Source organism: Telopea speciosissima, chromosome 8, assembly GCF_018873765.1.
Source record: "Telopea speciosissima isolate NSW1024214 ecotype Mountain lineage chromosome 8, Tspe_v1, whole genome shotgun sequence".
NCBI lineage: Eukaryota > Viridiplantae > Streptophyta > Magnoliopsida > Proteales > Proteaceae > Telopea > Telopea speciosissima.
In genome coordinates, this window is record NC_057923.1 from 7,713,234 (window position 1) to 7,739,816 (window position 26,583).

The following is a 26,583-nucleotide window of genomic DNA, read 5'->3' on the forward strand; positions in this document are numbered from 1 at the left end:
GCAAATGCCAGAAAAAGGATTTAAACTTGGGAAGAATCTTAAGCTTCCAAAAAAAATTCCACCAAGCGGGCAATAAATTCAAAGAAGATTGAGACCTAGTTAACACAGATCTGGCTGCGATTTTGGTTTTAAACTTCCCATCTTTGGATGGAGTGAAAACCCAAAAATCATCAGAACTATTAACAGTAAAATTAAGTAATTGGGCAGAGATAGAGGCAGGGAGTTTAGATAAAACATGAGTATGAAACCCCGAATTTGCAAAAGTTAACTCAGCAATAGGTATCTCTTTTTCATGGATAGTAGGGGAGGCAAAAGCATAATTGAGTAAACTTAAAGGCTGAGAAGTTAACCAAAGTTCAGTCCAAAAAAATGTGGAGGTACCGTTTCCCACTCTTCTGAATACTAACTTTTCCAAGGAGGGAATAATTCGGGCAATACTATTCCAAATCCTAGAACTCCTTTTTAACCTGGTGCAAGGATCAAAAAAAGAAAGTTTAGGAAAATATTTGGCACGAAGAACCCGGGCCCATAGGGAACTGGGTTCAGAAATCATGCGCCACCCAAGTTTCATTAGAAGGGCCGTATTATGATGTTCCGCTTTACGAAACCCCAAACCACCTTGAGATTTAGGATGACACAGTTTATTCCAAGCAATCAAAGAACGGGTGTTGGAGGCCTCCGACTTTCCTAACCAAAACTTAAGACAGATTGAATCGATTTTGTTGCAAATCTGGCGTGATAACCAAAAACTCATCAAAAAGCCTAGGTGGAAGCCAAAACCAATTGAACCAGTACACCACGCCCTGCAAAAGAAAGAAAATTGGTTTTCCAGGTCGCCAGTTTCTTTTGCATGCGGGAAATGATTCCACTAAACTCCTTGACCCTCGATCTGCAAGGAAATAGGTTAGTACCCAGATATGCAACATTATTGGGCATTTTGCGAATACCCAGAATATTGGATAGAGCTCTTCGCTCATCCAAAGGCACCTTTCAGCTAAAATGTACTCCACTTTTGGAGAAATTGATCTCTTGGCCTGATGGGTCAGAGAAAAGTTCAAGGATGGCCTTGACAGCCAAAAGATCTTCCTGTGTGGCTCGACAAAATATGAGAATGTCATCAGCAAATAATAAATGTGAAATCTCAGGGGCCGTTCTGGAGATCTTAATGCCTTTAAACAAATTTAAATCCCTGTAAACTGTGAAAAACCTTGATAAGACCTCCATAGCCACAATAAAGAGGTAAGGGCTGAGTGGGCACCCTTGTCGAATGCCCCTAGAAGCATGAAAGAGACCAAAAGAGCTGCCATCCAATTTAATAGAAAAAGTAGAAGAAATGAGGGAGTGGATAAAACGATGCCATTGATCCCCAAAGCCCAAGAACTGAAAAAGAGACAGAATAAGGCCCCATTCGAGTCTATCATAAGCTTTGGACATATCAATTTTTAGGGCCACATAACCGGTCTTGCCACGCGTGTGTTTAAAAAAATGAAAAATTTCATGAGCTATGAAATGGAATTATGTGTCCGTCAAACTCGAAGTTTAATTAATTAAATTAAATTCATTATTTCAAGCATGATATATTATTAATAGGCTATGGTTGTCCTTATTTTTCTTCCTACACCGTTTTCAATTAGAGATAGGGTTGAACATCTTATTCATACTGTCGTGACATCATGTGCTTCTAGGAATGGTGATTCTAGGGTACAAATGTGGGTCAACATATGGTAAATGCATTGAATTGAATCACATGAGAGTCTCGCATGTATTACTATTAGCAGTTGAGGAACAAGATTCTATATTATAGAATTCGGTTGGCCCCTTTAATCAGAGAGGCCCTTTTTGTTAATAACACCTCATGGGTTTTGGCGCACCAATGGTTGATGTCCCTCGAACTACATATCGGTGTATTGGATTCGTGGTGTCGTATCATGAATGAAAGTGATATTCAACACAGAATCCATTGTCCTTAATTGGGGAATATCGAGGAGAGAGAGTGTCTGTGTATGATTGAGCATAAATCTGGATCCAGTGCAATATTTTGTTAAATGTTTACAAATTTATTGTCTTATATTATTTTATTAATATTATTATTTAAAATTTTTTTTCAAAATAATTTTGAGTCTGATCACAATCATAGAATTTCGATATGAATATGTACAATGAACTAGGTTTTGATAGTAATTGAATTACATACCCTAGTTCACTATGTGATATTGTTTGCTTAGCGATTTCAAATCCATTGCATTTCGACGATGTTCTTGTAGGTGAAGCTTTGGCGATCCGTGAAGGTTTGTTGGAGGCCATCTCAGAGGGAGCCTGTTCACTCATTGTGGAGAGTGATAACCTTGAGGTTATCTCATATTTACTAGATCCATCAAAGGAACCAACATTAGCTGTGTACTCAATTATTGTTGATATTAGACACCTCTCGTCTTATTTGGATGTTTGTACTTTTTCTTATGTTTCAAGGACTGCAAACTCAGTAGCAGATTGCCTTGCCAGGAGGGTCCTATACATTTCAGAAAGGATTTTTTGGCCCAATTCCGATCCCTATTTATCTGAAGGCTATGTTTCAGAATTCAGGAGTGTTTTCTGATCTATGCAATAGAATTTCGTCCTACCAAAAATAAATAAATAAATAAACTCCCCTTCTCTTTTCTATTGAAATGGAAAAAAAAATTATGGATTTTTATTCAATCACAGAATCTAAGATTCTCGGCAAGTTGGAATCAGTAACTATTGTATTTATATTGTACTACGAATTTATAAAGGATTCTTAGATTTTGATCTCCATTTGTGTTTCCTTAATAACATAAGCAAATTGTATTTCCTTAAAAAAATAAGCAAATTATATTTCTTTAAAAACATAAGAAAATTACCAACAGCTGCCTAGTGCAGTTGGTGAACCGTGGTGCACTTCATGCCCATGCTCACCAGGAGGTCTCAAGTTCGAGTCTCATGGCTTGTACCTTAACCCCTCCCTATTCCCCCCTAAAAAGTTATATGCGCTCCTGATTCCAAAAATGAAACATAAAAACCCTAGAATAGAAATCAGGTATCTTATCTATATATTAAATATTAATTAGTGTGATTAAATTTTTATTGAATTCATATGAATATATTATATTGAAATATAAAATATAAATTATGATATAATACAACCTGTGTTGTTCAGAGTAGAATGGATTGAATTGATCAAATTTCTTTTTTGTTCTACCTCTTCTCTTCCTAGTAACAACCTTGGAATAAAAAATTGCCTTACGAGATGGACACAAGGTAAGATTGGGATTTGGAATCCCAATTACACACAAATTTGACAATCATTTCTGCTTCTCCTTTCTGGCTAGCTTTCGGGTCTCAACTTGTTTTTGCATAATCATACACTGAAGAATAACATTTCCTTTTTACTAATTTCTTATTGAGCTTATTAAGCTTAAGTAGAAGAAAAACCCAATACAAAATAATACAGAAAATCATGTAAGACTTCTTGTTGCTCTGTTTTTGTGTGAGAAACTGGGTTGAGAGAGAGAGAGTTCTTGTTGCTCTGTTTTGTGTGTGAAACTGGGCTGATAGAGAGAGAGAGACTTCTTGTTGCTCTGTTTTTGTGTGTGAAACTGGGCTGAGAGAGAGAGAGAGAGAGAGAGAGAGAGTAGAATAGAGAAGAAAGTAATAGTAATATAAATCAATAAATTGAATCAGTAAATGCGAATGAACAATTGCTTTCAATTTTTCCTTTTAATTGCTTTTTTGAGCATGAAACGAAAGCCAAAGAGGAACAACAAACACAATAAGAACAAGAAAATTAAGATTTAACTTAATACAGCCTCTGAAGCCGTTTAGCAAGGCTTGCCGATCTCGCAGTTGAGTGCACCAGCGAAACGAGTAAGTCTACTAACAAAGGTACCAGGCTTATATGAGATCATATCCTTCTTTGAGAATGGCCTATTCTTAAATGGACTACCTGATTGCCTGAAAAAAGCACCGTTCTCCAACAAATCTCCTTCAGATCTCCATACCCATTCCTTCCATACTTCCTCAGGTGAGTAATCCCTCTTTGTAACTTCTTTCGCCGCCAATGTTGGTGGTGCAACGAAACGGTTACCTTGACTAACAATTGTTGGGTGCATACTACCACCAATAGCATACATTAACCAATGTGTATAATCATTGTTCACAACATGAAAGAATCCCCATCTGCATCTTGGCATCCTCTGTACCAATCCTCTTCCAAAATGGTTGAATGCTACAGTAATTTGCATCTTCTCATCAGCAGAGTAACCATCGCTTGCTCCGAAAAGCATAACCTCGTTGTGATGAGTGAAGTGATTGTTAGAAAGGGTAATTGCAGTAGAACCCATAATTGCATCAATTAATCCATCTTTGCAACGAGACATCGACATGTGATCTACCCAGATATTGGTAGAACCGAAAATTGAAACACCATCGCCATCACTGGCGGTGCGAAGCCCGTAATGGTCGACGGAATCACGAATCATACCACCATTGCCGGAAACAATATCGTGGACATGGAGATTTGTAATGATGACATTATCGACATACTGGATTGTAATGCCGGCACCATAAGCGATATGGACATTAGCACCACGACCATCGATGGTTTTGTTGCAAGAAACCATGAGTTCTTGGTTGAGACGGATGATCATGTCCTTAGCGAAGTAGATCCAAAGGGGTTCTTTTTGGATGACACCGTAACGAAGGGTTCCAGGTTTGGGATTCACCATATCGTTGTCGGATGCATCGGTGACAACGTAGTATTTACCTTTCTTTCCACCTCTGGTCTTCCTGCCGAACCCTAACACACACTTGGCATAGCTCTTACGCTTCTTGTGCCAGTCAGGTTTGCACCTCCAACACCTATCGATTGGGTTGGTTGCCAAGCATGGTCCTACGTATTTCCGCAGTGACCTTCTAGTGGTGTTGAGATGGACTTGATCGTCCGCCTTTAATACCCTGCATTTATATTATTTGTTAATGAAAAAATAGCTACGAAACATGAAATTTATGATGTTCACCAAAAGAAAAATACTCACTTGTCTACTTTGGCCATGAAATTTTTGGTGACTGTCTCGGGATGAGGTTCATAGTTGGCAATGGTGCGCATCTCGGCTACTTTGGCACGATGTTGCCACACGGCATCCATTTCAGCAATGTGGGCTTTCACAACATATGTGAAGAAAAAGAAGGCAAATAAGATGATGGCCTTCACTGATTCCATTTCTTCTCTCTCTGTCTCTTTTTCCTTCTAAATGAAGGGTTTTTATTTCTAGGATAAAAGGAGACAGAGGTGGTGGTGGTGGTGGTGGTGGTAGTGGTGGTATTGGAAGGAAGATGGCTAAGGTCTTAAACGCTTTAGATCAGTGAGATTGATAAATTCACCGAGAAAGAATAGACCAAATAGCCAAAAACCAACCAATGTTACCCACAAAAACACCTTATAATGCAGAACTCATTCTGCTTATTTGGCTCCGTTTGAATGGGCATGAAATTTAACTATGATCCATCTCTTTATATACTGAAGGAGAAAGCTAAAACCAGGTAGAGAAAACGGTAGGGGTGAGATGTTTAAGGCGATATGTGAGGTTTTCCACTAATTTTGAGATGGTAGTAATTGGTCTCGTCCATTGTTTTGTGTTTTCTGTTGTTTTTTTTATAGGGAAAATTACATTGCCATTTCTTAAGGTTTATATAAAATACAGAACGAACCCCTGTGTTTCTAAAATATACAACCAGACCTTCTAAGTGGACGGTGGGCGAACGGTGTTAAATAATATATATTAAATATCAATTTTACCCTTCAATTAGAATAATCTTATTCTAATTTTTTATTTTTCTAACAAAAAAAAATGAGACCCACCACTTTGTTCTTCTTCAACCACCAGCCCACCACCGCTGCAACCTTCGTCCCACTCCACCAGATTCTCTTTTTCCTTCGATCCCTTCCACTTATTAGGTTATCAAATCAAACCTAATAAGCAAAGCAAAGCTAAAGAAATCATTGATTCCATCGTCTAATGAGAGTAGATAGTAGAATATACTAAAACCTGCTCCGTCTTTAATTAGAGACTTTTCAAAAAAGTCGTCTCTTTCACTTACTCAACCCCTCGTTGTTCACTGCTCGCCGACGGAGAGTTGCCGTCTCACGTCACGGCCGACAAAAACCGAAGAAGAAGAGAATAAAACCCAGTCCTTAAAAACCGCACAAAGGGATCTTTTTCATTCATTTGAGCTCTTACTTAATATGGGGAACTGTTATGCTTGCTTGGGAGTAGTGAACGCAGAAAACCAGAACACATCAAAGAAGAAGAAGCGAAGGAAGAAGGGACGCAGAGAACAAAGACCCAATCCTTATGCTCAAGACCCAAGGTCTCCGGCGCCGATTGGAGTCCTTAAAGACGTTGCAGAGAAGAAGAAGAAGAAGAAGAAGGAGGAGGGGGGATGGCGGGACCCATTAAGTTTGTTTCAATACTAAATTTAGTAAGAAGAAAAAAATTGAGAATTAGGGGTATATTAATCATTTTAAATCATGAATTACCAACACAATACCACCTAACGAGAATGATATAACAGAGTGGGGTTGTTAGTAACAATTAACCAAACCTTAAGGGGTGTGGTTGTATAATTTAAAAACACATGGGATCATTCTGTATTTAATACAAATCTCAGGGGGTGATAATGTAATTTTTTTTTTTTCTATGATCATAAAATTGATTCATTCATTTTAGCCGTTAAAAGAGGGGTTGACCTAACCGTGGTGGGAGCTGAAGGATTCAGTCCAGCAAAAATTGGGGGGTTTTGGTCATAGGGGGTTCTGCCTATGAAATGATCCAAACACCCCTGTTTTTGCTGACTTCGGTTCCTCTGCACGTACCAACAGGTGAATGTACATGTGAGAGCCAATCAAATTTTAATTTTGTTTCCATAAAAACCCCTTCTCCCCTTGTAAATGGTAAAAATAGGATAGGTAGTGGTTGGCTCTCACATGGACGTTCACCTATTGATACGTGCAGATGATCCATTCTCGTTTTTTACTAGGCTAGATCCTTCAGCTCCCACCACGACTGGAAGAGAGAGGAATAAAAAACATTCTACACCGAATACCTATTTGATAAGGTCAAAATGTTAACTTTAGTTCAATCCATTTGATTCTGTAAAATACCTCCACGATCAGTCCACTACTACTACTAAGGTCAGGGATGGAAAAACACATACCTCTCTCCGATTTCTTTTTTCCAAGTACTCATCGACGTTGCAAATCAACCGGCGGATTCCTCTCTCTCAACCTCATTCTCTCTATGGGTGTTAATTTAGAACTGGAAACCGAAATTTAAACCGTTCAAAATCGAGCAAAAGTAAATCGGTTTGGTTTTTATTTCAAAAGTTGGAAGAAAAAAAAAAATTCCCGATTAAATTCGGTTTCATGACTAAAACCGTTGAATCAAGCCGAATTACTTATTTTCTATTCCTTTTTAATGTTTGGAAATTTGGTGGATTCCAACCCTAACAAATAAGAGTTTTTTTAAGTTGGTTTGAAGAGGTAAAAAGTTAGCCCAAAAACCTAGATTAAGACCTAAACTGAATAAAAAACCAAATTTGAAACTAAAATTGCTCGATTTGGTTTTGGTTTTAAAATGTGTTTCTATTCTCTGTTCGGTTTTGGTTTCTACTTTTTGCATGTTGAACCGAATCGAAATCCAACCGATTAACACCCTTAAATTTCCCCCTATGGCTTCAACTACGGCTGCCGACGACATCCTCTCTCTCTGTGTGTGTGTGTGTGTGTGAATATCCGGCCCAACCAGATCTAGTGGACCAGTCTTGTATAGGATTTAGAGATCAATCTTTCCGTTTGAAAAGGTTTTACTTTGCATCATAGTAGACAAATTTCATGCATGCAAGTTCGAGTTTCTCTTCACGATCCATTGGTTTATTCATTAATAGATCAACCTCTCCTCGTGATCAGGTCATGAGGAAGCAAAGTAATCCTTTATCTGCTCCATCGTCTCCAAGGAGGACACCTTTAAAGTGTTTGCCAATGACTAATCCTGATTCGCTTCTTTGAAGTATCCACAAAGGTGTCGATAATGATCATTCGTTACTTAATCGATTGAATGCTCTGAGATGGGCAATGATAAATTTGCTTTTTCAGATCAGTATTATTGTTGAGGTCGAATGTATTAAGTTGCTAATATCCAAACTTGGCCAATGTGATAATTGAGTTCGATTTATTGAGCAATGTATTAGCATTGTTTCTTATTCTTTTCCTATTAGTAGCATGCATAAGGGCTCCTAATCTCCATCTAAAGGCTTAAGGCAAGATGACTCACTTTCCCCTAGCTTGTTTATTTTGTGTTATGAGTGTCTTACTTCCCTCTTCTCAGCAACAGAGACCCAAAGTCACATTCAAGTTGTTGGTCTTAAAAGAGGCAATCACAGATTACTCATTCCCTGCTTGTAGATGATAGCTTCCTTCGATGTCTCAAGATCATGTTGAGTCTATATTTGATGCATCAAGCCAAGCTGTAAATCTACAAAAGTCCTCCACATCCTTTAGCCCAAATACTCCTATTAGACTACGAAGAATCTTTGTCAAAATTATTGGGGCGGTTGCATATCCTCTCTAGGGAAGTATTTTGAGGCTCCCTTTTATTGTGGGTAAGGGAAAGATGACCACCTTTCAAGACATCAAAGACGAAACCATTGGCAAGATTGCAGGTTGGAAAGGAAAAATGCTATCTCTTGTTGGAAGAGAATTTCTTATGAAAGTTGTAGCTATTGCCACCCTCTCCTACTCCATGCCTCACTTTAAGCTCTCTACTGAGATGCTTGATGATTTTAACAATGAGGGAATATTTCTATAAGGTCAAAAGATCCGTTGGGTGGCTTGGGCAAAGTTGGAGGAGGCCTCGGGATTAAGAACCTTTGCATTTAGAACCTAGCCTCATTAGGAAAGCTGGGGTGACAACTTCTCCATAATCAGAACGCTCTTTGGGATTACCTCTTGTGCAATGTTCACTTTCCTGATGGAACTTTTTTTCAAGCATAGCTAGGTTCCCACTCATCTTGGGCATGAGAGAGTATCCTAAAAGCCAGAGGGCTTCTTGTTAAAAGTCTACTATGGATTGTGGGTGATGGGAGGAGCAGTGACATCTGAAATGACCCCAAGATTCCATCTCTATCGAAATACATGACTCATTCAAGTCACTTCCTTACTATACATTGGTCTACATTGCTGACCTGATCAGTCATGATTATTCTTGGGATGTAGCTAGGCTATGGTCTTTGTTCTCTTTGCTTGAGGTAGAGGCAGTGCTGAAGATTCCTCTTAGCTTTAGAGGGTGCCAAGATAGTCTCTGTTAGGCTCCCCACACTAAGGGGATTTTCTCAGTGAAGTCTGCTTATGACCTAGGATCCTCTCCTTTACATGCATCCTCTTCATCTAGTACTAGGATTGTTGCTACTCCAAAGGTTGTTTGGAAAAATAAATGGTCCTCTAATATCCCCTTAAAGGTTCAGACATTTGTTTAGAAATCTTCTTCTTTGTCTAGGTTGGTGGGGGAGGGGGGGGTTAGAGTCCATTGTGCATTCTCTGTTGCCATGTCATAGGCTACGTAGGCATGGTTTGCTTCATGTGTCTCCAGGCGTCATTGGCTCATCCAAATTGGTCTGTATCAGATTGAGTTCTCCACTGCGGCTGTCTCCTAGCTTCACAAAGAGGGAGCAAAGAGAATGCTTCTTAGCTCATGCAGTGATCCTATGAGAAATCCAGAAATTTCATAATCCTATGATCTTTCAACAAAGCCTCCCTGCTTTCATACCATGGATTGACTCCGTCAACCGGTGGGTGTCAGGTACCCTATCGACTCTTACCCTTATTCGACTTGTTGGACCTTCCTTCATTGCTCGCTCTTCTTGTGTCCAATGGTAGGAGTTTATCACATATACTCGGATGCATCTCTGTCACATAGGCCTAGGGTCATGGGCATGGGAATGGTAATTACTGACAATTGTGGCTGCCTCTTCTTGACGGCCTTTGAGCATGCCTTCCGTAGCTCAGCTATTATAGGAGAAGCTATGGTCATTTGCCTTGAGTTGAAAGCAGCAATTGATGATGGGCTCCATTGAGTTACTCTCCACTCTGACTGTCAGGTTCTTGTTAACTGCCTCTTGAATCCTTTGCTCCCGCCTCTCCTCTATTGAAGCCTCCACCATTATGATGGATATAAGGCTTCTCCTTCACTTCTTTGGGTCTATCGCTTTCTCCTTTGTTGGTAAAGATGAGAATGCTTGTGTCCATGCTATATCTAAGTGGGGTATGTGAAAGTCTTCTTTTCTGGAGGATCACCTCGGAATTGTAATTTCCCTTTTGCCCTCTGGAGCCGTTTTCTAATATATGTACCTCGCTTGCGGGGTTTTAAGTGCAAAAAAAAAAATTTTGCTAAGCAAGTTACTTCACTTTTTTGACTTTCTAAATCTTTTTTCTTGGTTTATTAAACAAAAGTAAATAAGATAATATATATATTTATAGAGAGAGAGAAGAGCCTGATCCTTGATACTATAATTTGAAATTAAATCATTTCTTTGTCATAGTTTTTTAAAACCGGACTCAGTAGTGAACAAAATATGGGCCATTTTAGTTTGGGGTGGTTTCGACCGCTCAAATGGTGGTTTAACAGGAAAAATGTGGAAAAAGTTTTTTTTTTTTAAAAAGCAACATATAAATTGCTTTCTTGCACCAAGAGGTCGGATTGGTGTAGCAATTGATGTTTCACAACTTGAGGTTTGAAGTTCACTTCTTTATGGTCCCATTGAAAACTTATTCACTTCCTCATGATGCAATCTTCATAGTGAAATGAACTCTATCTGGGAGCATGAATCCTGCACCAACGCCCAACTATTGAGTAGGAGGCACGGTGGCCATTTCGCATATCCTTATGTCTGGCACAAGGGCACGATCCTGGCAAAGGACCACATTCTTGTGTTTATAACATTGTTTAGTTGAAAACCAAAGGACCAATCCAGTTGTTCTCAAATGCTCGAGTAGGGATGGCAATTGACAACAAAGTTTTGGAATCAAATATGCTGAATTGGCCAATTCGATTTAGAATTCAAGGAGGCCAATCCCGATTTCTATTAAGTTTACCGAGGCCCTATTTGTATGGCGAGCAAAAAGGGGTGGGAAAGGAAAAATCGTGGGGTTCATATGTAATGGAGTCAAAGAGCAGTAAAAGCAATGGAAGGAAAAGGTAGTAAAGAATGGGGTGAAATAATAAATAAAATATAATCAATATTCCGACCTTTTCCACAACATCTTACTGAATATGATAGGACTTTGAAGAAGGGAATGGTGGGGTGGATGGGAGAATTCTCATGCCATATAAGTAAGCAATGTATATAATGCATGTTGTCTGTTGATTTACCACATTATGCAACAAACGATTTTGTTTTTGTAATTTTATGGTAAACTTTCAAAATAATCCTTCCTTTTATTCCTACCTCATTTTTTCTCATCAAACAAACAGGATCCTAGAAAAAATCCGAATTGGCATATCTGTTCATTTTATACACCAAAAATTTAAAAATTTAAATAATACTAAAATTTTGGCAAGATCTATAAGATTCTTGAGCCAACAACTCCAAATTAAAATTTAGAGTGAAGTAGTTGATTTCAGCCAATCTAGATTGGAATCAATGACAATGAATAAAATTCATAACTCGCCTTTTACCGAGTGTCAAGATCAATCCTTCTCTCACTAGAAATGAAATGAAGGAAAATAGAATTAATTTAAGGGGAAATAACATAGCATTGTTGCATGACCCCTCCACCCAGATATAGGGCATACAAAATTACAAACAGTCTTCGTAAAATAAAAAATCACATCCATGTTGATGCCCTTGCACATGCAGTACAAGGGTTATGTGACCAAGCAACAATCTCTTGCCCTTAATTAAAAAAAAAATCTTTTCCACTTGCGAATAGGAAGTGGAATAACACACCCACCTTTTCAATTATTTGTTGTGTCATATGACATGTTATATAAAGCTGAAATTCTCTGCATAGATAGACTTCAAGATTCCTCACCTACATGCCAGAGTTTTAATCTAAATAAAGTAAATCAAGTGGTAAAATAAAATTTTAACCTTGTCTATGTCTCACACACGATGAAAGAGCTTTGGGGGAAAAGTTCACAACAAAAAGCTAAACATATTAGTAATTGTTGAAAAGGGAAATGTTTCTTATGCAGCCTCACTTGCTCTTTTTACTGTTTTCTCTCTTCAACTCATAACCATATAGCTAATAGGTTCATGTGAATGATACCGTTTTCAATGCTGTCATTAGTGTGGCATGGGGTTTTCTCCCCCACACTAGTGGCACATGAACCCTCTCCCTTGTTGAAAATACACTGAAAAATATAAAAAGTGAGTAGATGCATGGTTGAATTGGACCATGGCTATTTTTTTTTATTTTTTTTTTTGGATGGGGCCTACAAACCGTGGCTAATTCATTAAGACCCTACTAGAAATGAAATTTGAGCCAAGATAGCCCATGGCCTGATCAGGTCAACTCTATATTTAGTCCAAATAGCTTGGTCCCACACAGGTTTGAAAATTTTGGGCCAAGGCTGACCTCAGCCCGAAATAAGTTAGAGAATTATCCAGTGTGGTCGTGTGGGGCAGACAAGCCTGAACTAAATATAGTAGGCTAGCCCGATTTAAGTTAGGGAATGGTCTAGTTTGGGCTAAACCTGAACTACATAAGGTGGGTCAGGCCCGGTGTATATGCGAACAATAACTTCACAATTTGAACTGATTGATCAAAGGTTGGGCATCTTTCTTTCGATCTTATGTTTTGGAAGAAGTTTTCCTTCACCACACGATGAAGGATCACCGCCCCCATCAATGGCCATAAAAATCTGCGCCCACAATTTATGAATGATCAAACGTACCCCTCTATTGTGCATGATCTTTTGTGGACACCAATCGAAGGCCTCAATCAAAGGATATTCGATTGACCCTGGTTAAAGGAAAACTCGGTCTTTAAGTTTTGGGAAAATGTTTTCTGTTTGGGGCGACACAGTGGGGGCAAAATGACTGTCCCACTGTCCATGAAAAGTGGAAATTCTGCCCCCGAGATGCCAATCTGTGTACTCTCATTGGCTGCCGTGCGCACATGACCCTTTCACTCCCCCAACTAGAATGCTCTCCCTTAAGTTTTTGTATACATTCAAGGACAAGAGTCATAATATCAAATATACTCCTTCCCCCTTCCCTTGTACGAATAAGATCGAGAGGGGCCCAAAAGCCGCCAAACCAAGAATGGGAACGGAAGGAATCTTGATCGAAGGATCATGTACAGCATCCCCTTAGAGATGGGCTTTTTCCTGATTGAGCCCAATGGCTGGAACTTGACCTGTAAACAACAGTTGTGCTGACTTGGCCTCCCCTACTTGTATTGTGATTTTTTAGAAAAAAAAACGCTAAACTTTCCAATATACGCACGTGCCTTGTCATGCATGTAAGGTTGGATTGGTGTACTATACGTAAGTATACACACGAAAGAGAATTTGGATCCTCTACTGCCGAGCTGCCCGGCAGGACCGTGTTGCCCTGACACGGGGCTGCGCGCAATGTCCACCTTACCCCTGCCCCGCTCGGCAGTAGAGGATCTGGATCCCACCAAAGAACCTTTAAATTTTAGTTTTAGACATGGGAAGAGCAAAGAATAGTACCTTTCCCTCCAGTAGACACTACAGGGAAGAGAGACCACCAACCCTTTGCCTACAGGAAAAAGTTTGGAATAAGCATCAATGATTCCACAAGAAAAGCTACTGAAATCAGAGATATCACGTTTTCATGTTTCTGCAAGATGTCTTCTCTCTCTATATATATATCTAAAGAGGATTAAACTGAGGCCATTCACAGGTTCACATTACCAGGTATCCTTACCAGCTCAAAAAGCGTAGCTAGTTCAAAGTCTCAAGCTTTTTTTTTTTAGTTCATCAAACAACTATCATGGAGAACATGACAGGAAGAAGAGGAACTGGAGAAAGAGCCAACGCACGTCCTGTTTATGAAGATTTCCAACCAATGGCAGATTGGACCAATGATTCAAATAGTCATGGCCTCCTTGTTGATCTTCCTGGTATCTAATTTCATTAACTTCTCCCATCTGTTTCAGTCACAGGTTTTTATTTTTGGAAAGCTGATCTTTCTTTTTGTGGTTTTAATGTAGGCTTCAAGAAGGAAGAGCTGAAGGTAGAAGTGGACAACAATGGCAGATTAGCAGTTCGTGGAGAGAGGCAGTTTAGTGACAACAAATATAAGCGATTCAAGCAGGTCTATAACTTGCCCATAGATTCAGATATCGACAAGATCACCGGTAAATTTGATGGTGGCGTTCTCTTTGTAATCATCCCAAAGAAAGAAACTGTAATAGAGGAAGCACCAAAGGAGAAACATCCCGTTGCAGACGGAATTGCTGAACAGCAAAAACAGGAAACATCCAAAGCTGAAGAAAAGCCAAAGAAAGGGGAGGCCAAACAGGAAGCAACCACTGCTGAAGAGAAATCAAAGAAAAATGGCAAAGAAGCTGAAGAGCATAAACAGGAAACATTCAAAACTGAAGAAAAGCCAAAGAAAGGGGAACCCAAACAGGAAACAACCACTGTTGAAGAGAAACCAAAGAAAGATGGCAAAGACACTGATGTTAAACATGAACATGGAAAAGGGATTCACGAGGAAAGGAAGAGAGTAAAAAATACAAAAAATGAAGGGAATGGTGGATCAAATGAAGGTAGAAGAGAGAAGGAAGGGAAAGGATTTAAGTTTGGTTATGCACAAAGTGCAATTGAGATGATCACTAGGAACAAGGGAATGGTTTTTGCTGCCATCTTAGGACTTGCAGTTGGGATGTATTTATCTAATAAACTCAGATCAACTGATATGTGACAGAGACCTTTTATCCCTACTACTTAATCTTATTGTGTACCAAAAAGAAAGTGTAAGGCGAGGAGGGAAGATGATATCCTTGCTCTTGTAAGTTGCGACTGACTTGTCCATCTATCTGTAACATGTAAACATGTGATTATATAAAACAGTATATCCTTGTACGCATAAAAATAACTGATTCTTTGGAAGAATTCTATTTTCTTTCTTTTCCCCCTTCTCAGCTCCTCATAGAATGGTGCTTCTTCAAGTTCTACTAACATTAAACTGAAGAACTCCATAAAAGGAGGCCAAAGCCCAAAAGTTGAGGGTGTTCCTCATTGCCCTGACCAAAGATAGGCAGGTTATCAATCCAAAAAAGATAAAAAAGATAGGCAAGTCAAGGAACAAATAAGGATGGTTGCCATAGTACATTACCCAGTAATTTGATGGCGATAATCGCAAACCACCACTATCATTCAGATACAATATAACCAACAGAAAATAGTATTTTTCCGAGTTCTGCCAGATGAGGTGAGTCCACATCATTTTTATACGCTGAGCTCCTACATTGGACTGCCCCACCTCGACTAACAACCCATCAAATGAACCAGTTAAATTTTTTAAGTTGCAAAATGTTCAATACCAATTACCTCAGAATACTAAGGGGGGGAAAAAAAGTGCTACTTGGCAATTTCTTGTTATCATAACAAGAAACACATTCACTTGAAATTATAGAACTAAGAATTTATATATTTATTCCAGTAATTATAAAATAATAATACACGTATGCATCCTTTATTTCAAGAATGCGTCTTTTTTTTTTGTTTAACAAGAATGAGAGTTTCCACATCACTATGTACTTCTAGGAAACTTATTAGCCCCTTCAACTTCTATACACGCAACCCTTCTTGTCAAGTTGCCGTGATCCACTCAAGCCCTCACTTCAGCCAAAGCTTAGTAAAAGCTGTGGCACGTTGAAGCATAACTGTTGTATTATCCTCCAGGTGCAAGTTATGCTTATTGTCTTGAAAGTATCAGTGGATCTTCGAAGCAAAAATATAGACCAATTGAGATTATGAAACTAGGCAAACAAACAGTGCCATTTTACCTTCATAATGACTCCCAAACCTTATAATCATTCCCCTGAAGAGCCAAAGACCATCTCTGGGGACCACTAGGAGGCTCATAATGCCCAGGTCCAATCTTCATCGCTAATTTCTCATCAATGATGGCAGCATACACATCATTTTCTGCCTTGGCTATCTGAACCTGGATCATGCATCACCACAAACAAAAGTTGAACAATTTGCAGATCAAAAGACAAGGCCCTTGTGTGTGCGTGTATCATAGATTTGCAGTTTCAAAAAGCGAACTCATGTGGACAGTAAACGAAAGAATCATGTGCATATAAAAAGAGTGCCCCAGTGCACAAGGCTGCTACTACTGCAGGGTCTGGGAGGGGCAAATGTACGCAGCCTTACCCCCTGCTTCGCAGGAGAGGCTGTTCCCAAGTTTCAAACCCGCAACCAACAGGTTGAGTCATGTGCATATGCATATCATGTAAATGCAAGAAAGCATTTCAATGCATCAAAAAATGGGAGGAAGAGATTTCAGAATTTGTTATGAATGGATGTTATTCAACAATAATTTATGACATAATTGAAAGTTTTTGGTGAAATGACTCCTAAATTCATACTAAAATATTCATATCACTACCAATAGTTTACAACATAATTGGAAAGTGAAATGAAAGTTGCAGAATACATACCGTACTGCGACAATGAACGTTCATTCGATGTCGGAGAGATAAAAGCGCAGAAATTTCAGACCAGTAATGAGAGAAAATGTGATCGTAAAAGACAGCTGGTGTTCCGGGGTGTGTCAGGATGTAGGCATATCCCTGCATTTCCTTCCCACCAGGGAATCTCCAATGACCCTTCAGAGAAAACAAAATGCCCCAGTTAGCATGTCGTTTTATAGTACTAGCCAGGGATATTAGTATTGAAAATCTCAACAGACTTTTCTATTACTATAATTGACGAGTTAAAAATGGGGTATTATGATCAGTAACTAGACCAGGTCATGCCATGCCAAGGCACAACCACTTAAAGATGAATCTGTCATAAAATAGTTGTGTTCAACCATCGCATGAGTTCTATATTCTGAACAGCATAAAATGCTTTGTGCAGGTTTCTATTGATCTACATTGCTTGCTGATGGATTGACCTAAACTGTTCACTCAGTAAGGCTCATCTTTCACGACTCAACTGAACACAACTAAGCCTTTCGCCAACTAAATGTGGTTGGCTTCATGGATCCTATTTCACAATTCAATTCTAAGACTATGTTAGTTGTCAAGCAAAAGCCATTCTTATCCTTTCTCACCACTTCTTCTCAAGTCGATTTTAGTCTACCCCTTGCTCTTTTAACTCCTGCAATCTGTATCAATCATTTCTCCTTACTGGTGTGGTGTACTCAATGGCCTCTGTTGCAAATTCCCACAAACAACACTCAGTAAACTTGTCTCCCATTAGGGCCAGTCCTAAATCACCTTGATTTCTTTTTTTTTTGTTTTATCTTTTCTAGTTTTTCAATCCATTCATCACAACATTCTCATCCGAGCTACACTCACTTTGTTAAAGAGTTTTTATTTTTGCCAACATTCAGCTCCATATAATATTGCTTGTCATATAGCTGTCCTATAAATTTTCCTTCCAGTTCTAGTGGGATACATCTATCACAATCAAGAAGCACCTTTCAACTTCACCCATCCTACTTTACTACTACGAGCAACATCTTATTCAATTCCACCTTTTTAAGTAACGGTTGATCCTATTAATGAAAACTATCACTCTAAGGTATCTCCAGACCATCGACCCTAGCCATTTCATTGCCACGTACATTTTTATCATATTTACAATCCATATATCCTGTTCTAGTCCTTCTTTTAAAACATTTTGATTCCAGCATATTCCTCAATGATTCTAATTTGATATTTGCCCCCTCTTTTGTTTCAACAAATAAACCATATTCTTTAGCAAAAACAAGGCTTATTCTTGAGCATAGAAAAGATAGATATCTTGACCATCTACCAAAGAGTAAGTGCGCTCATTAACCAAGCTTGGCTTGTTTGAGATCTCAAGTGACCTAGATTTATGACTGTTTTACTATCACCCAAGTACCAGGTGGCCAAGTGCATTCAGGATCTTGTAGATGGGCCATTTTCCCAGATCACATGGTGGACAAACCTGCGTCCATGGAGACAGAAAACATCCATTCCTTAAGCAATTACGCCAACTTCATATGATGCGAAAATATGTCGTATTATCTAGTAAATGCAAACATTTTATTTTTTAAAAAAAAAATCATCTTATCCTGTCAATAGAAAACCACATAAAATGCCTCTTGGTGTACACATTCATCAATAGTGCGCTCGCCAGCTACCACTCACAGTAAAATTTAAGACCTCACAACATTTACTATGGAAGGAGAATAATTGACTTTCACTTGGGGAGGATAGAAAATCATAGTATGCACAAATTTTCAACTATATATATGCCCCTAAATCATAAGAACATGCCAATTTTTCAATAACACACCCCACCCCAAATAAAATTGAGCTTAATTGCTTTGTCACTGTGCTGGTCATTTCCTCTGGGAATGGGAAAAACTGGATAAAGGGAAAGATCCATGGTGGAGCACCTATATTTTGAGAAGGTATTAATTCTTCTGCCCCTTATAGCTATTCAGATATTTAACAAGATATAGAGGAAGCAGGAAGCATGAATTTTGTGGCATACAAAGTGTAAAGAAGTCCAAACCTGAGTTGAGCCTGTATCATGGTTCTCTATAAAGGTAACAGCACGTGATGGCCACCACCCGACAACACCAGGAGGTTTTCCCTTCTGATCTGATAATCGCCAATATTGACATCTCCCTATGGCCTATTTGAAAGAAGGAATATTTTGTAAGTGCAACTTGGTACTAGATGGAAAATCTTAAATATCAGACTATCAATCCCCATCGTATAGATCTTCTGAACGTAGAATGCCCAAAAATAATGCATGCAAATCACGAAAACTTGTTTTATCAATTATAGTCGTATGATGCATAAGTAGGTGTAAGCCAGGATATTTCAATAAAACTATGATGAAATTGTCCCACAAACTAAAATTAGAGAGAGGGAAAACTGAGGTCATAAGCCTCTATGCCACAGACCCCAAAAGAGAAGCCATGTGTGCACCAAAAGTAAGGGTACACACTTCAATCACCTTTTAGGACAAGTAGATCTATATAACAAAAAGGCCCACAAGCAATAAAATGAGACAGAGATGATTTAGTGCTTAAAAGTTATGCAGTCTTTCTGTGGAATCCTTTAGTTGTGGTTGGCAATTCACACTATCTCATTATTTGGATACAGAAAAAAAAAAAAAAAAAAAAAGATCATTGAGAGTAGCTAACAAACCTGATCATATCAGGGATATCAGTACAGGGCTTCATTAAATTAAAGAGAAAAAAGATTAGCCATTATCCAGGGCATTCATAACAGAAACTCTGTGTTTGATATTTCTACAGATCAATGCAAATCGTGTTTTTTGTACATCAGATATTCAGATCATTTTAATGGTTGGATTTCAGATGTCACATAGGACAGTTAAAAAGTAAAATAGAGACTAATAGTAAATTCCATTTTGTTGAAATTATTTATCCACCCGTGTCCCCCTTTGGATAGTCCGACGTGTTAGAGCTCTTGTATGATATACATATTGTTTCCTCCCTTTCCTAAAAGGTCGACCTCTTTTAGAGGAAACGGTTCCAACCTGGTATTAGAGCAGGCAGGGGTCACGGTATCGAGTCCCCCTGGGAGCGGGCACGTGTTGAAATTATTTATCCACCCGTGTCCCCCTTTGGATAGTCCGCCATGTTAGAGCTCCTATAAGATATCCATATTGTTTCCTCCCTTTGCTAAAAGGTCGGCCTTTTAGAGGAAGCGGTTCCCACATGGTATCAGAGCAGGCAAGGATCATGGTATCGAGTCCCCCTGGGAGCGGGCAGGTGTTGAAATTATTTATCCACCCGTGCCCTCCTTTGGATAGTCCACCGTGTTAGAGCTTTTGTATGATATACATATTGTTTCCTCCCTTTCCTAAAAGGTCGGCCTTTTAGAGGAAGTAGTTCCAACACATTTCTTAAATTAAATTATCCAAATCATCAGACCAGTTTAATAGCTAATTATAACTAGATGTTAAGATAATGGAGAGACTTTAAAGAAGTCTGTCTGGAGTACATAACTAGATTTCTTTATAAAGGTTTCAGGAGTCAGGAGCCACTTTTCAATCACTAGTTGGTTACTTGAGCCAATTGTCCACTGAGCTTAGATGTCTATTTAATGGTCAAGTTAGGAACGGAATAGAGCAGGAGTCGGTCAACTCATGGTCTTTATAAAGAGTATTAGACACCTTATTTTGGTGGCTTTTGGCAATGAATTTATTTCAGTCATTTGGAATAATGGGTTTCTAAGGTTTGACGGTCAAGCCATAGCGTGCTGCTTGTTTACTTGCTATAAATGCTTGCTTCCGTTCTTTTATTCCCTTGATCCTGCCTTCTCATCCCTCTGATGAGCTCAATCTGATAAATCAACAGAGTCAATCTTGATTCCTGCTTCCATTTTAATTCTCTGCATTTTGCACAGTGATCTGAAAATTCAGGTGATCTTTTGAGTATTTAATCAATCTAATTGTCTTTTGCACAGCAATCTGCAAATTCAGGTGAACTTTTGTACATTCAATCTGATCATTGGCTTTGGTTCTAGCATACAGAATTGTTGTTGTGTGTTGATATACATTGCTGTTTCCCTTACTTAACAGCTCGAGTTTTTGGGATAAGCGGCTGTAACATGGTATCAGAGCCAAGAGGTTGGATGTTCGATCCCTAGTAAGTGTCAGGGGTTTGTGTTACGTGTTGTTGTGCTCCTTTGGTGCCACGGATGGCACCACCACGTGATGGTGTCACGTGCAGAACCGTGTGTGTGTGGGCCTGCACATACGGAGGTTGGTGTTGTGTGTTGACATACATTGTTGTTGCCCTCACTTGACAGCTCGAGCTTGTGGGGTAAGTAGCTGTAACAAGAACAGCAGACCTTGCTAGTCAAACTGCACTCATCATATTGGTTCAAAATGACAGGCTAGATCTTGGTTCCTGCTTCAATTTCCTATATTGATTCAATTCCCTTCAATTACATAGTGATAGGCAAATTCTGGTTGATCTTTTGAGCATTTATCAGTTTAATTGGTTTTTTTGTCCCATTCAATCTGCTCGGTGGCCATCAGGTTATAAAACGAGCAGACATTGCCCGTCAAATTGCACCCATCAGATTGGTTCAGAAATCTCTTGATTGTGTTGCATGGTTGTTCATCCCCATTATGCATTCATTTAAAGTTTCAGGTCAATCCATATTGGTTTGAATAGCCTCTCAAAATTGTCCAAGTTTTGGGGCCATTACCCTTGATCTTTTGCATCAACTGTCAGAAAGAATACCGGCACAGTGAATAAAGCTTTTTGTATGCTGTGGCCACTGGTCTAGCGGTGATGAATGTGCCTTTAATACCTTTCTCTCTTTCTAATTAAGATATCATAGGTTTCAAGTTTAATTCTAATATTGTTTGTTGGGAGTTTAAGAGGGGGTAGATGATGCCATTGTGATGCTGATTTCAGTTGGAACGAAAAAAGAAAAGATCTCTGCAACATAGTTGTCACTCGTCTAGGTTGGAGGGTGCCTGGATGCAAGACGACACCAACAAGGCAACCAAAAGGCCCGCCTAGGCAAACAAGGTGACGCCAGTTGTCAAGGCTCTTCGATGCCAAGGTGGTCACCTAAGGGCCGCCTTGACAACTATGCTCTGCGATTCAATCTGGTTCAGTTTGAGTCAATTTTCTGAACCAGATCAAGCTGTGGTTCATGATTAGAACCAGTTCTTTGGTTCAGATCTGGTTCTGTTATTCAGATAAAGTTTATCCATATCATGGGGCCCAGTTTGGAAGGGTTTACAGCCTGCGGCTCTAGAGTTCTTAAATTTTAGGAACCTTACAGCATACACAAATCGTGGATCAGCTTCTGGATTTTATTTCTTTATTTTATAATTGCATAGTTGTTTGGACAGGTAGGGAAACCTGATAAGATTTAGTTTTCTATTTTATGTTAATTTACTTTTCCGTGTAGGAAACTCCATCTCAGCGCACGTAACAGGGAGATTTCCTTCTTTATTTGGTTCCCTTTTTAAAGTCGATTTCCTTACGCTGTCTTTGGTATCATTTATGTTTTTATTTTTCTGACACATTTTCATTTTGCGGGTGTTTGGTATCATTTATGGACCGTGTTTTGATTTAAAATAAATTAGAATAACACAAAAACCATAAAAGGCTCAGGAGCCATTTATGCATTTTGGCCAAAAATCATTTTTCTCCATTTATGTGCTCAACATTAATGAGCATGTGTTATACCCACTCCAACATAAGGTCAAATTGGTAAAATTACAACATTTTTATAAAATTCTTATCTCCTTCATTAGACCCTTCCTCACTTATGTCCCTCGTTATACTGTCTCTCACTTCTCTTCCCTATTCGTTCTAACCCTAATTTCTTCCTGAAGGAAACGGAAGTCATCTGTTGGTCTCTCTCTGTGTGCGACCTGAAACCTGGTACAATCTCTCTCCCTTTCACTGAATTGTTCTCAATCGATTCCATTTCCGTTGGTCTTTCTTTTTCTTTTTTTTTTGTAATGTATGATGAATGTATTCTAACTATATGAAATCTCAGAGATTTGAGATAGCTGATCGATGGAGCAAAAGTTTTGTTCCTTTTTTTTTTAAATATTGCAAACTGATATGCTGTGTGTTCAGCGTTGGAGTTTCAACAGTTGCAACCTCTGATATCAGTGATGGAATACAACCTCTTTCATTGTGTGTTTTTGTGTGCCCAATTGGCCACATTTCTCTTCCGATTATGTTTCCTACAAGGACCTCCACCACGACCAGTGAGTTGTCTGTTGAGTTAGTGAAGTATTTCAAAAAAATAGGAGGAAATTGGGCTTGGACTTTTATGTTGGAGAAGTTCATTGTTTGTGATTAGTGAAGGAAAATGTATCCCTCCAAGTCTGGACTGAAATGAAATGTTGTTCACCTCAAGTTGTAGATTGTTGTTTATGCTTCTTACATGACTATGGTCTTAAAGAAAGTTAGCCTCTACATGGGAAATGTGGATCTATTAATGACGCATGCATGGGGTGGTCCAGTAATGTGGTTTCGCTTAAATCCTGATGTAGTTGGTGCAGCTAAAATGTCTCTGATTTATTGCTAGGTTGGATGAGGGAGCTATCCACCAAGGTAATTCATCAGTGATTACTATTGATGGTGGTAATGCTTACTCAGTGCTTATGTGAGTTTTGAGGCCTAGCATTAGTATATTCTAAAATGAATATTCATTAAACTGACGGTTTTGTTTATGAAGGAATTCTGATCATGCAAGTGGGACTTTGAATAGTTTGAGGGGAGTCATTACTCGCAGATTCTGGTCTCATTGCACCCATGCTGGACATAAAAAAGTTTGAGCCTTGGGTTCTAGACACAGCATTGCCATTTGGGGTTCTATTATCTGCTCCGCAAATACTTTTGGGCGTTTGAGTGAGGATGTTTCCAACTCCTAGTGGTACTTTATGTGGATAAATTTCGAAAGAAGGTGTTTGTGATTAGGATTGATGGAATCAACATCCGTTCATGTGCCTCCCTTTGTTTCTTGTTTCAAGCGCAGTTAGATCTCCTTAATATCCCCACCCTATTACAGTCCAATAGTTGGGACAAATTTGAAGGACAAGATGTGTGTTTCGAAAGAACAGAGCTATTGTGGTTCTTCCATCTTTTTCTGGATTTTGAGTGAAATTGTTTGTTAATTTCTGTATATTGAACTTGGGTGACTGCTGATTTGGTGATACTGTTACTTAATGGTGATTGCACAGGTGAATGTGGTTGAACACACATTGCATTGGAGCAGTAGATGGAACACACATGAGTACATCAATTCCAGTTGCAAAACAAGTACCATATAGATCTGGTAGAAAAAATGAAGTTTGTCAAGTTACCCAAAATGTATGTGCTTCACCTTCCTTTGGACTGGTTGGGAGGGAACAGCACATGACAATCAAATATTATGGGAAGCCATCAACGCTCCTTGTCTGAATTTTCCCCATCCGCCACCAGGTAATGTTTCATATTTTAATTTTTGTAGTCGTTATTAATTTTTTTTTTAGATTTTGATTACCCTGTTGAAATTCTACTTGTTAATCTTAATTTTGTAGGAAAGTACTATCTTGTTGATTCTGGATATACACATACGCCTGGTTATATGGCTCCTTTCAAGAAATGTTCAATATCATCAACAAGATTTTAGGCGTAGACGACCACAAGGAGCAGAGGAACTATTTAACTTTACACATTCGTCATTAAGAACTGCTATTGAGAGATCATTTGGTGTCTTGAAGATGCATTTCCCTATTTTAAAGATGATGCCCCCATATAGTTTCAAGACACTAGTTTTGATTGCGATTGCTTGTGTAACTATACACCACTTTATTAGAAATCAAGTGGCATCAGATTGGCTTTTAAAAAAGCAGAGGGGAGAGTTTGATAATGAACGGCAAGACAGTGACGATGATGAGGTAGTGAACATTGCAAATGCAGTAGGTGGTACACAGCAACAACAATGGGAAGAATATCGAACACAAATTGCAGATCAGATTAAGGAAGCCGATCAGGATTGATGATGAACATATGAGTCTATTGTGTTTTTTATTTTTCATGTAACTATTTGGTATGGTTTTATTAAATGTTGTTGAGGGACTTGTGTTTTTAATTTTCCATGCACTGTTTGGTATAACTTTATTAAAGACTATTATGGGGTGTGGGTGTGGAAGTCAGAGATCTCCGTTTTTTTTATTAGTAGGGTGTGAGTGTGGAAGTGGCCGAATTCTGCTTTTTTTCCTTTCTTCGAGTAAAGATCTATTGTTGTCGCAGATCCAAAAGATATAATATATAATGGGAAAAAAACTCATTAAAGAATAAAACAATGACTAATTGCCTGACTGATTGAGTTAGAAATATGAAATTCATCCACCTGATGGAAGGAAAATGAAACTTAAGAAAGCCATATAGCTAGAATCTTACATCATGAAGGATGCCTTTTGTAGTGACGTCAAATGCCCCAGCTGTCCCATTGGTAGCATTAATCCAATCAATAATCCTCTGCCGGTGTGCATCTTGATTGTGAGCCAATTCACCATACTTATAACTGAGAGAATCCCAGTATTCACCGACTGCAAAGTAGGGTCCACTCGCTTCCAAGTAATCCTTTACGTAACCACCCCAGAATCCTCGAACAAAATCAAGCCTCCACCCGTCATACCCAATCTCTTTCCTGCATTCAAATGTTAGTAGCAAGCATACTGCAATCATTTTTAGTACAAGCACCTAGGAAAGGAAACATAAAGAAAACCATGGAACATAAAGTACAAGCAGATTAATAGGATGAAGAGGAGTTTCCCTCTTGAATCTAAGAATTGCATATAAGATTACAACAGGATAAAAATGGTGTTAGCTATATGGCCAGAATACCGTGGGGGTATTCTGGTCCTCTTTCTTTTGTTATTTTATTTATTTCGTACATGTGGTTTAGTCCCACATTGCTAATGTACAATTGTTTCATTGTTCATTATGATTATAAATAAATATGTGCTTGGGATGACTAAATCATCTAAGCATTCATTCTCTAATCCTATTCTGTTAACATGGTATCAGAGCATATTCGAATTAGGGACCCCCCCTTCTCTTCCTTTCTCGATTTCAGCCTCCTCCCCTCTCATTCGCAAGTTTTTTTTCTTCTCCTTTCCCCTTGTTCTTCATTCACCCCTATTAGGGCAGCACTGATGAGGTGATCAATAGATCCAGTGGCTGCCCTCCATTACCTTATTCTATGATCAAGTTATTGATCGATAGGGACAATTTCAGCTCCAGTTGCTGCCTGCGATATTTGAAGATTCTGTTTTTATGGACTGCTCTCACTCCCTTCCAAGGAAGCAATCTACATCATTGAAGACTCAAGAACTGCAGCAGTATTTACTATTCTGGATTAGTTCCTATCTCCACCTAGTTTGAAGACATCCTAGATCGATTATTCTTCCACCAAATCAGGGTTTTTTCAAAACCCTGAGCATTATCGATCTAGGGTTTGCAGGTTCTTGTTGCGGCTGATATTTGGCAGAGAGATTCAGCATTACCAGAGCACCACTCGATCCTAGTTTCAGCTCCATCTGCTCAGATTTTGCTCTTCTTCTTCCCTACATCGACCTCATCAATTTCAAGGTTTTTTCCAAAACCCTGTAAACATCGATCTAAGGGATTTACTTGGCTACTGTTGCTGATTTTTGGAGACCATTGTTCTACCACTACCAGCAGGCTCTCCTCCAATTTTCAGCCCTTAACTTGGAGGATTTCTTGGATTTTTCTTCACCACAGCCCCCTTCTGCGATTTGGGCTTCTCTACTGTCTTCATGGGTGACTCTGTGGATTCCACTGCTATTTCTGTTGGTG

The 26,583-nt window shown here is 38.9% G+C and overlaps 3 protein-coding genes and 1 long non-coding RNA gene across 5 annotated transcripts in view; 2 read left to right on the forward strand and 2 right to left on the reverse strand.

Moving 5' to 3' along the window:
- Positions 1-3,834: 3,834 nt before the first annotated feature.
- LOC122671248 (pectate lyase-like) lies at positions 3,835-5,236 on the reverse strand. Its single transcript, XM_043868374.1, has 2 exons — positions 5,052-5,236; positions 3,835-4,971 (listed from the first exon to the last, which is right to left on the reverse strand). Exons 1-2 carry the CDS (start codon positions 5,234-5,236, stop codon positions 3,837-3,839), a joined length of 1,320 nt encoding a protein of 439 aa, XP_043724309.1. The 3' UTR covers positions 3,835-3,836.
- An 8,795-nt stretch (positions 5,237-14,031) lies between these two features.
- On the forward strand, positions 14,032-14,967 carry LOC122671249 (inactive protein RESTRICTED TEV MOVEMENT 2-like). Its single transcript, XM_043868375.1, has 2 exons — positions 14,032-14,161; positions 14,252-14,967. Exons 1-2 carry the CDS (start codon positions 14,032-14,034, stop codon positions 14,965-14,967), a joined length of 846 nt encoding a protein of 281 aa, XP_043724310.1.
- Positions 14,968-15,675: 708 nt separating this feature from the next.
- LOC122671581 (alpha-amylase 3, chloroplastic-like) overlaps positions 15,676-26,583 on the reverse strand; it is a 29,770-nt gene continuing 18,862 nt past the window's right edge. For both annotated transcript variants that reach the window (XM_043868883.1, XM_043868882.1), the window contains exons 10-13: positions 25,162-25,411; positions 18,768-18,890; positions 16,715-16,882; positions 15,676-16,215 (exon numbers count right to left, since the gene is read on the reverse strand). In XM_043868883.1, coding sequence (XP_043724818.1) covers positions 16,057-16,215; positions 16,715-16,882; positions 18,768-18,890; positions 25,162-25,411 — 700 coding nt within the window. In that variant the 3' untranslated portion in view covers positions 15,676-16,056. The remainder of the gene's footprint in view (positions 16,216-16,714; positions 16,883-18,767; positions 18,891-25,161; positions 25,412-26,583) is intronic.
- On the forward strand, positions 24,093-24,573 carry LOC122671582. The gene is made up of 2 exons (XR_006334366.1): positions 24,093-24,203; positions 24,302-24,573. It is a non-coding gene; the product is annotated as an uncharacterized LOC122671582 (long non-coding RNA).

What these genes read in the sequence shown, in the direction of transcription:
- LOC122671248 (XM_043868374.1), bottom strand. Translation starts at nt 5,236, where the DNA reads ATGGAATCAGTGAAGGCCATCATCTTATTTGCCTTCTTTTTCTTCACA. An exon ending in TTCATGGCCAAAGTAGACAA is followed by an intron (nt 4,972 to 5,051) that starts GTGAGTATTTTT and finishes ATATAAATGCAG; the next exon opens with GGTATTAAAGGCGGACGATC.
- LOC122671249 (XM_043868375.1), top strand. Translation starts at nt 14,032, where the DNA reads ATGGAGAACATGACAGGAAGAAGAGGAACTGGAGAAAGAGCCAACGCA. An exon ending in CCTCCTTGTTGATCTTCCTG is followed by an intron (nt 14,162 to 14,251) that starts GTATCTAATTTC and finishes GTTTTAATGTAG; the next exon opens with GCTTCAAGAAGGAAGAGCTG.